This window comes from Pinus tabuliformis, chromosome 2_1 (assembly GCF_031772625.1).
Source record: "Pinus tabuliformis cultivar Carrire ecotype Pingquan chromosome 2_1, CPIR1, whole genome shotgun sequence".
NCBI classification, from domain to species: Eukaryota; Viridiplantae; Streptophyta; class Pinopsida; order Pinales; family Pinaceae; genus Pinus; species Pinus tabuliformis.
Genome location: NC_142299.1, coordinates 745,121,161 through 745,132,298, shown reverse-complemented (window position 1 = coordinate 745,132,298; position 11,138 = coordinate 745,121,161). Strand labels below are relative to the sequence as shown.

Genomic DNA, 11,138 nt, shown 5'->3' with positions numbered 1-11,138 from the left:
TATGAATGCATCTCAATGCTTCCTCCACGTTGGACATTACAATTATGGCTGGATCAATCATATCAACAATATTCCCTCCTTTGTATAATCTCCACGCCTGCATAACAGGCTACTTATTAGTGTCATCCAAGTTAAAAGTAATGTTAAATTGAGTTATATTTTATTATAATTTAAATGGTAGATTTCAAAAATATTTTTAAATTGGAATATAATTTAAAAAAGAATTAAAATAATAAATTTAAAATTTCCCCATTTTTTATTTTAAAAAATTAAACAATTGCAAAATGATAAATTATTATTATTCATCATATTATAACATTTATAAAGAATATTAGGATTAAAATAATTTCAAATCTCTAGATTCTTTTTAATTTATTAAAATTAGTGGACCATTTTGTTAAACAAAATTTGCTTATATCTAAACAAATGTTATAAATAATAATGAGAAACTTATTAGAATTAGAATAATATCAAATTCCTAGTAAATTGGTGGGATGAGAGCCACATGGCACACGAATATAATTTTTTAAATCTATTAAAAGTCAATGCAATCTAATAGATTATGTAACACACTACAACTGTTCACACAAAACATATGCTCAACATATTCCCTTGAAAAACCCTCAATTAAAAAAATAAAATCAACAGATTTTCATCTACCTTAAATTGAAGTTAAAAAAATAAAAATAAATAAATAATAGAATAAATGACTCATAACAAAATAAATAACAATAAAACTTCTAAACTAAGAAATTGATAATTCATATCAACATCTAAAGCCCTAAAGTCATACATGGGTGAAAGGTTATAAGATAATTAAATAACAATAAAACTTCTCAACTAAGAAATTGATAATTCATATCAACATCTAAAGCCCTAAAGTCATGAATAGGTGAAAGGTTATAAGATAATTAAATAACATGGCCTACTAGATTGCTCACCGATAAATAAAACGAGAAAATAATAATATTTCACCCATACTAGTTAGCAACTGAATTTAAATATATAATTACCCGGATAGGCTTGGTCTGTATTCGAATTGAGGTTTCATGAATTTTCATTGACTCTTAGTAGTTCATATGCGCGTAGAATCTTTAAATGCATGGGAAACTTAAAAACATGGTCTATGCGTCTATGTGTGCAGAGAAAATCGGAATTTCGAGCATTGTAGGTTCTCCATTCTCCATTGGCCATGACAATCCTCCACGGCAGAGTTTCATGCTCGACACTTCTCTTGATGATAATTACTCTTCAGTTGCAGATTTACAAGGCAGTACAGCAGCAAGTTTCTACATGTCACCACGATTTTTTTTAGATCTAGGATAATCGGTAATTGGTGAGAGTTATCCTGAGCAGGCCCAGGATCAAATCCAACTGGCTGCCACTATAAACCTAGGCTAGGTGCAACAGCCTGGTGAGAGTTATCCTGAGCAGGCCCAGGATCAAATCCAACTGGCTGCCACTATAAACCTAGGCTAGGTGCAACAGCCTGCAAGCTGCACACAATAGCAATTAACTTATGCCTCAACAAGAGCCGAGACATCCACTCTGGGGTCACCTACTCTTCTAGCCAAGACACAACAGGCCATATACTCAACAAGATTTGAACCTCCGACTCGTGGGTTTCACCCAGCGAAAAGTTTCTACATGCCACCACGATTTTAACTATACAACAGACAGTACGTACGAGAGAAATTTGAACAGTGTCATGACTAGGCTTATTAATGATTCGTCCCACACAGGGTTTAACACTTATGAGAATGGCCAAGTATATGGCCTTGTGCAATGTCGGGGAGACACAACACCCGACCAGTGCTACAGTTGTTCACAACAAGCAAACACTACTCTTCGACAAAATTGTGGGAATGCAGGCGGCGGTTTATTGTGGTCTGTCTTCTGCTTTTTGCGTTATGAGAACTATAGTTTCTTCGGACAATTGGATACCACTGATCATTGGTATGTTTGGAATTTAGACAATCATGTCTCACCTAGTCCTGATGTTTTTATGAAGGCGTTAACAGCTTATTCAACAAGTTGGTAGATGAAGCAACATCTGGATCTACATTATATGCTTCTGGAACAACTACAGACTCCTTGTCTCGAAAGATTTACGGTCTGGTCCAGTGCACCAGAGATATGTCGATAGACAACTGCACATTATGTTTGCAACAAACAGTCAACCATATTTCTATAGTTCAGAGTGGATGGCCAGGAGCACTGGGTGAGGTGGGAAGCTGCAAAGCTCGTTATGAAATCTATAGTTTCTTTACTTCGATTTCGTCTCCACCTCCTGCGGAAGCACCAGCTAATAGCCCAGTTGCTGATACACCACCGAATCAGACCACACCATCCAGTAATAGTACGCAGAACAACAAATCTTCAAACAATTTACCCATAATTTTGGGTGTTGCTGGCGGCTTGCTTCTGCTGTTATTGGTATGCGTGTTAACAACTAGGAGGAGACTGAAGTCTATCATATTTCGAAATCCTTCCGAAGGTATTTGCATGAAGGATCCCCAAAGTCTTTATATCTCATTGTCAATATATCATACAGCTTTATTTGCTCTGTTAGACTATTGTTAAAGTTTGTTTTTGAACCATTTTAAGTTCAAAATTATTGCTTGCTGGTTCCTTTGGAAGTGGAGGAATGAACACACTTTCCAGAATTCTTGTTTGTCTCTTGAATCCATCTTGATTAAAATCTCGGGATATATGTTTCCTGTGGATTAATTTCTGTCTTGGCTTCTGTTTTTCTCTCAATGTATTCGATCTTTCTTACAGATCCATACGGTTCTGATCCCATAACAGTATCAGGTTTCTGTATATCTGCTCCTAAGACTTTATGTCTACTCTTGTATCTCGACTTTTATATCCTCTTAATATAAATCATGAACCTCTGAAAAAAAATAGTTTGTTTTTTGAACACGGTATTCTCTTCAGGAAATCTAAGAAATGCTTGCGAGATCCAAGTTAAACAGATTCATTTTTTCTGCTTGCCCCTATATATTTATGATGAAGCTGTGTATTTTCGTTATATAGATCATGGCCATGTCGAGGAAGACACAGTAATCGGGCAGGATCGGCAAATTGCGTTTACCATGGAGCAACTGATAGCTGCTACGGAAAATTTTGATGATCAAATAAACTCGGGGAAGGTGGATTTGGGGCCGTATACAAGGTAACAATGAATTAGAGAGCTTCTACTAGTTTATAGAATCTTAAATTATATGCTACTCTCACCGCACCTGGCTGAATATTTCAGGGAACCATTGAAGATGGAAAGGAAATAGCCGTGAAGAAGCTGTCCTTAAGATCTCTGCAAGGAAAGAGAGAATTTATGAATGAAGTTAAACTTGTGGCCAAAATTCAACATCGAAATCTGGTGATCCTATTAGGCTGTTGCGCAGAGGGATCGGAAAGGTTGCTTGTTTATGAATACTTACCCAATAAAAGCCTCGATAAAATCTTATTCGGTGAGTCACTTCATTTCTATTTTGTATCTGAAAAAATGCATTAATGTTCCAATATATTTATCTGGGTCATGATGATTAGTTAGCGTACTGCATCCATGGATACAGATCCAAACAAACGCAACCAGCTTGATTGGCAGAAACGCTACAACATTATAGTGGGAGTGGCTCGCGGGCTGCTCTATCTGCACGAGGATTCTCAACTGCGGATTATTCATCGGGACATTAAAGCAAGCAATATTTTGTTGGATGAAAACCTGAATCCTAAGATAGCAGACTTCGGCTTAGCAAGACTATTTTCTGAAGATGAGAGCCACGTCAGCACAACAGTTGCCGGAACTTAGTAAGATTATTACACATTGTCTAAAGCTATTAACCATTAGTGATGGATATATGTTTTAATGTGTGCTATTGATTTCAAGAGGATTGACAATTTTGCTTTTTGGTATTTACCTGCTTTGTTATGTTTTAACATTCGAGCATACAGGAATACGATTTCCTTTGCAAATAGTTTTCACTTGATCCTCACTCAATTCCTAAAATTTCCCTCACTACATAATCTTCGACTTTGTAATTTGGATATGCAGCGGGTATATGGCACCAGAGTATGCTATGCAGGGGCAATTCTCTGTAAAAGCAGATGTCTATAGCTTTGGCGTTTTCCTCTTGGAACTTGTTACAGGAAGAAAAAACCATGATAATAATCTGTCACTTGATATGCAGACGCTTTTAGAATGGGTGAGATATTCTGATATTGTTCTCATTTTATGTCTAATTGAGCTTATTTACCCTAGGTAGGTTATGTAATTTTGTTCCAAAAGTCATTTTTCACTGGAATTTGGCCAGTATGGTTTTCAAAATATTTAATTATAAAAATGTTTAAATCAAAGATTTGTAAGGACTCTGGACATCACATATCTCTACAATGGTATGATATTGTCTACTTTGGGCCTAAGCCTTTATGGATTTGTTTTTGGGCTTTACCCCAGAAGGATCTTCCCCTGGAACGATTATCCGAGCCTCCCTTCAAACGATTATCCATCTGTCCACGCCTCCCTTCAAACGATTATCCATCTGTCAAACGATTATCCGAGCCTCCCTTCAAACGATTATCCATCTGTCAAACGATTATCCGAGCCTCCCTTCAAACGATTATCCATCTGTCCATGCCTCCCTTCAAACGATTATCCATCTGTCAAACGATTATCCGAGCCTCCCTTCAAACGATTATCCATCTGTCAAACGATTATCCGAGCCTCCCTTCAAACGATTATCCACATATCTCCACAATGGTATGATATTGTCCACTTTGGACCTAAGGCCTCATGAATTTGTTTTTGGGCTTTATCCCAAAAGCCTCATACCAATGGAGATATTTGTCCATCCTTATATACCCATGACCCTCCCCACTTCTAGTCAATGTGGAACTTTGATCTTATACCCAACAAGATCCCAAAAATAATTACCCAAAATACCAAAAAAAATTTCCCAAAAATACTGAAACTTAATAGTATGGGTTCATCTATAAACCGTTTAAAAGAGTGTGAATTTAGAAATTTCACTACTGATATATTTTGATTCGATTTTTTAAAGTCGATAAAGTATCAAGATGACCATTTTTCGTGATTATTCTGCAGGCGTGGAGATTATACAGAGGAGGGAATATTGTGGATATGATTGATCCAGCCATCACTGGAACGTGCAACGTGGAGGAAGCATTGAGATGCATTCATATTGGACTTCTATGTACACAAGCTGACTCATCACTTCGTCCATCAATGTCTCGAATCAATTTGGTGCTTTCATATCATCTTGTAACATTACCGGATCCCACACAGCCTGGTTTTGTGAGATCTCATGTTTCTGAAAACAGCAAGTCCACCAGTTGTGCCTCTGGGGTTTCACAATCTGCCAGTATTCCTTTCCCATCATCTGCTGCATGTCACGCTCCTCCGTCAAACGCCGATGCTTCGATTACAGAGTTGGTACCGAGGGGAACGCGCATCTTGCAATCTCTCGGCCTTAAAAATGGTACGTCTTTCAATGTCGTGAAATAAGTGGCTTCAGAGATACGGACGTGCATAATGTGTAATAATATTACTTTAGTATGCAATTGTAATAGTTAAGTGTGTACGTTTTACAATAGTTAAGTGTGTTATCAAGCTTTTGTGAGTGTTGGGAGTGATTCTTGTCATTCTCCCTACCCTACTTTTGTTATGTGAGTATGGCAAATTGTTGTTATATTTCTTATTCAATTTTAATTCTCTAATTATAGTAATATTACTTTAATATATTACTGTAACAATTAATTGTGCACTTGTCAAAGCTTTTATGAGTAGCAGGAGTGGTTGTTGCCATCCTATTTCTTTTCCAGTTTCAATTCTCAAGTATGACATGTCTACTCCCTACTAGCTCCCTGGTAGCTTGGTGTAATGTTTTCTATGTAACTAGATTACTTTCAAAATTACTGTAATGTTTCTTATGTAACTCAAAATTATTGTAATGTTCTCTATGTAACTAGATTATTTTCAAAATTACTCAATCTGTGAGTCCTCAATAGCACAGGCAGGAAGGTGTCCAAAAGAGCATTTACATATAAAATTAACAATAATGCAAACTTCAAATCAATCATGGCTTTAGATTTATAACTTAATGCAATGCTGATTTGTCCTGTGGTTTGCTATCGTTATTTTGAATATTTATTTTTATGGATAATGATATTGTGATTTTTAATTTATGACAAACAACATATTATGATATAGAATTTGAGTAAAATTAGTTTGGTTTTGATTAGTGTGTTATTTGTTAAAAAAATTATCAAAATTGATATAAAATTTAATATTTTAAAAATTGAAAATCTTTAAATTATTGATACACATAAAATATTAGTGAATGTGTGAAATAATTATAAAAGTATATTGATGATTTTCCGTGAGTAGATCAGCAATAATATATTAAATAGCTTTTAAAATATGCATTATCATAATAACATATTTTTATTAATATTTAATAACTTTTAAGTAATGCTTTGTCATGATTAACCAATCCAAATTAAATAGGCGTCCCTACATATTTGTATCTAACTATTTCCTGCTGACCTGCTTAGTTCAACCAACACCCCTCAAAAGGAAGGCTTAGCCTCGCATCGGTCTCTATCGGTTAATGCTTAATTGAATATCTAGGTGCATGTCTAGTCAAGAAATGGCTAGGTCGTTTTTATTATTATGTAGTATTCATATTTTGGTGTTAGTTTGTTTATGCAAAAGATTTCAATTTTCTTTTTTATGCATTTTCAAGCTTAATTATTGAGTTTAAGTCTTTCATAGACGTTTTCCTCGCCACTACTACCAGGGCTCTAACGGTCGAGGAATAATGTTACCCTATTTCCCTTCCGCCACTCTATCTTGTCATACGTGCTCTGAAACGATCGTTTGTTAAGATAATCCAGATGTCCTTCCATGGAATTGTAACCAAAGTCACACTGGACGGATAGTGGCTTCTTCGGATGCTGGTAAAAGGTAGTGATTCCTTCTCAACGATCCTTTCTCGAAAGTCAGACTTGAAGGATGGTTTTTTTTTTACATCGAGAATGTTATGCTGGTAAGGGCCAGTGATGAACATGAGTTGTCTAGTTGGAGGAATTTTATTTGGCATTATCAACTTTATTAAATCTGGTGCAGTTGTAGACCATGAAAAAAGTCTAAAGAAGTTTGTGAAGAACTAGTGTATACATTTTGTAAGTCTGGAGTAATGGAATTGGAAAAACATTTCATTTTGGAATGTGATGCATTCAAAGACATAGAGAAAGTTATGCGGATATGCTAGCTTCGATTTCTTGGCATTGTTTTTTAGTGAGTGGATTTTTGGAAAATTAAGCCAGCTCATCATCAATTTGAACAAGAAAAAGATTGAATTACAAAAGATTAAAAGCACGGAACTAATAGTCTTATAGACTATTTTTAGTGTCGTAAAATATTATTTCATTTCATTAACTCAAAATACAATTCTCAAATTCCAAAGTGATGAATGAGTATTCAGTTCAATTCGATGAGTGTCATTGTGCCCCTTATCATTTCATGACAATTAAGTGCAATATGCTTAGAAGCACTCTGAAATTTCAAATTTGTTTTGGCTATCAAATCTAGATTTGGTTATTTATATATACTAGGAGTTGTTTTTAGTGCGATTTTTTGGAAGCTTTTACGATGGGTTTTTCTTGTCAAATTCCTTTAAAATCTTGCAAGAATTTATTGAAATCACAACTATGATAGATAATCCTGTGCAATCAAAGTTCACTAAGGGTTTCCACGGTGTTGAATCCATATATATAGTCAAAAAACTAGTTTAAATAACACTGTTACATAAATTATGATTTCACCTCAAATTTTTCCAATAAATTATAACACAAGAAAATCTAAAAAATCACAAAAAACAATTCTTATATATTAATGAAACAATAATAATAAAATATCACTCATACAAAAAATTAATATAAATTAATAAAAAAAATAAAGTTATCACTACCGACTTGAAAAAGGTGCAAGTGTGAAAAATAAGGCTCTTGAAAATAGTTGATAAAGGGAAAAAACATAAAAGTGATCGCTAAGTTATTAAAGTAGCGGAAGGAGTGTCACAATGTTAAAGCTAATAGCATGCCATAATGTGAACTAACAACGTTTACTATTAAAAATAGTTTTAATAATCTCACGTACATTTGAGTTCTATAATTATATTTGGTGGGTTATTTATAGGTGAGATATCTTATAATTAAGTTTGATCTAAAAATATATTCTTATTATTAATAATTATTTTACATATATAGTAAGTAAATTTTTTATTTATTGTGTCGTAAGTATTTATATATTTGATAGATATAAAAGTAATAATAATAAAATGTATTATAAAAATTAAATTATAATTTAATTTTTAATCATTTATAAGATATATGATAAGAGGTAATATAGTATTTCATATTAGAAAATTAGATAGATGCATAAGAATGAAATCAAATTTTATTGATTAAATTGTTTGGACAACCAAGCAATGAGTACATTATGTAGTTACACATAGATAGTTTCTAGGACTATCTAGATCTAAATAATTCGAATAACCAACTCACAAAACAAACTATGAAGACACAACTCATGACAGATAGACTCAAACACTAACTATGAGAACATAACTCATCAACTCTATTTGGACATATCATTTCTACATTATTCCAACATTCCCCCTTAATGGAGAAATGGATTTTCAACAATGCCTAATTGTTGCCTACATATTTCAAAGTTCATCTTTCCAAGAGGCTTGGTAAAGATGTCAGCAATAGTCTCACTTGTATTACAATACACTAAATGAATCTCATTTGATTGTATCTTTTCTCTTACAAAATGATGCTGGACTTCAATATGTTTTGTTCTTGCATGATAAATTGGATTATTTTCTAGCTTCATGGAGCTCTGGTTGTCACATTTGATGCTTGTTTGTCCTCTTTGTCTTTCTCCAACATCTTCAAGAATACTCCTTAACCAAATAGCTTCACAAGTTGCATCGGTCAAAGCTTTCTATTCAGCTTCTGTGAACGACAAAGAGACAGTTAGTTGTTTCTTGCTGCTCCATGATACAACCCACGATCTTAAATTGAATGCATATCCGAAGGTTGATCTTCTATCATCAGGATTTCCAACCCAATCTGAATCAAAAAAACCTGCCAACTCAACATCAAATTCATCAGTATACAAATTACCAAAATAAAGTGTTCCCTTCAGATATCGAAGGAGTTTCTTTGTTGCTTTCCAATGGCTTTCACAAGGTTTAGCCATAAATTGACTAAGGATGCTGACAGAATATGCAATATCTAACCTCGTAGTGGTGAGGTAGTTCAAACTTCCCACCAATTGACCATACCATGTCCATTCACTTCTTTCGATCCATCATCATTGTACAACTTGGCATTCTATTCCAAAGGAGTAGACATTGGTTTGCATTCAAACATATGAAATCTTTCAAGGATCATCTTTGCATGTTTTCTTTGTGTGATGATTGTCTTACCAAATTCCCTCCAAATTTCAAGACCCAAATAATAATGCAATTCACCAAGATCCTTCATTTCAAATAATTGTGACAACTGAATTTTAATTTCTTCAATCAACCTGAGTGCACTGCTTATTATGATAAGATAACCAACATACAAGATATCAAGGAAATATTCCCATCTTCATCTCTCTTAATGTACAAGTTAGGATCACTTTTGCTTCTCACAAACCCTTTGCCATAAAAGAATAAATCAATTTTCACATACCAAGATCTTGGTGCTTGTTTCAAACCATTCAAAGCTTTCTTTAACCTACAAACAAGATGCTTTTGTCCCTGCTTTACAAATCCTTCACGCTGAACCAAATAAACTTCTTTTTTTAATTCACCATTCAAGAAAGCATATTTGACATCTAATTGATGCATTTTCCAATTTTGTTTTGTATCTAATGCAATCATGATTCTAATTGTATTCAATTTAGCTATAGGTGCAAAAGTATCTTCATAATCAATGCCTTCTTTTTGTGAATAGCCTTTTGCAACCAATCTAGCTTTATACTTATCAATACTACCATCAACATTAAAATTTGGTTTGAATAACCATTTGCATCCTATGGGAACTTTATCTTTGGGAAATTGTGTTCATTCCATGTGTCATTCTTCATTATAGAGTTGTATTCCTCATTCATTGCATTTCTCCATTCTTTATATTCTTTAGCTTCTTCATAACTTAAGGGGTCTACAACATTCATTACATGAGACATTAATGCATTTAATCTTTATACCTTATAGGTGGTTGAATTTGACATGATGACCTCCTAAGAGTTTCACTGCTTTCATCCTTCTTCTTTCTTTGTGGAGTCTCTTGGTCTCTTCTTGGAGTGTCATGACTGTTGGATGCTTCTTGCTCTCAAACCTGTACATGTTATTGTACTTGTTGTTGTACCTGTTCTTGTTCCTATTCACAACATGCTTCTATTTTGACATAATCATCAATATCATGCTATACACCTATGTTATTCATTTTATCACCGCAATCTACATTTTCATGAAACACCACATCCCTACTTGCAAGCAATCTATGTGAAGTAGGATCAAACAACTTGTATGCCTTTTGATCATCACAATAACCAATGAATGTGCACTTAATTGATTTTTCATCAAGTTTTCTTCTTTCATCTTTTGGAGTATGTGCAAATGCCTTGCATCCAAAAACTCTTAAATGGCTCACTTTTGGTTTATATCCATAAAATGCTTCAAAAGGTGTTTTTAGATCTAAAATTCTAGTTGGACTCCTATGTTTCAAATAAACAACAATATTAATGGCTTCAGCCCAAAAACCATTAGAGATATTTTTACCTTGAAGCATACTTCATGCACATTCCACTAGTGTTCTACTTTTCCTCTTAGCAACTCCATTTTTCTAAGGTGTATGAGACACAATAAATTGTTTTAGAATCCCGTGACTTTTGCAATATTGATTAAAATATCTTGATTTGTATTCTCCCCCCTGATCAAATCTAAGAATTTTGATGTATTTCCCAGTTTGTTTTTCCACCATGTTTTTGAATTCCTTAAAGTATTCAAAAACATCACTTTTTCTTTCTTATGAAATAGACCCAAGTGTATCTAGAT

The 11,138-nt window shown here is 33.9% G+C and overlaps 1 protein-coding gene across 1 annotated transcript; it reads left to right on the top strand.

Annotated features, from left to right (window-relative positions):
* The first annotated feature begins 1,760 nt into the window (after positions 1–1,760).
* On the top strand, positions 1,761–5,527 carry LOC149202730 (cysteine-rich receptor-like protein kinase 44). The gene is made up of 7 exons (XM_089401680.1): positions 1,761–1,887; positions 2,012–2,436; positions 3,146–3,178; positions 3,263–3,473; positions 3,579–3,813; positions 4,058–4,208; positions 5,108–5,527. The coding sequence occupies exons 1-7, from the start codon at positions 1,761–1,763 to the stop codon at positions 5,525–5,527; spliced, it is 1,602 nt and encodes a 533-aa protein (XP_089257806.1).
* The last annotated feature ends 5,611 nt before the right edge of the window (positions 5,528–11,138 follow it).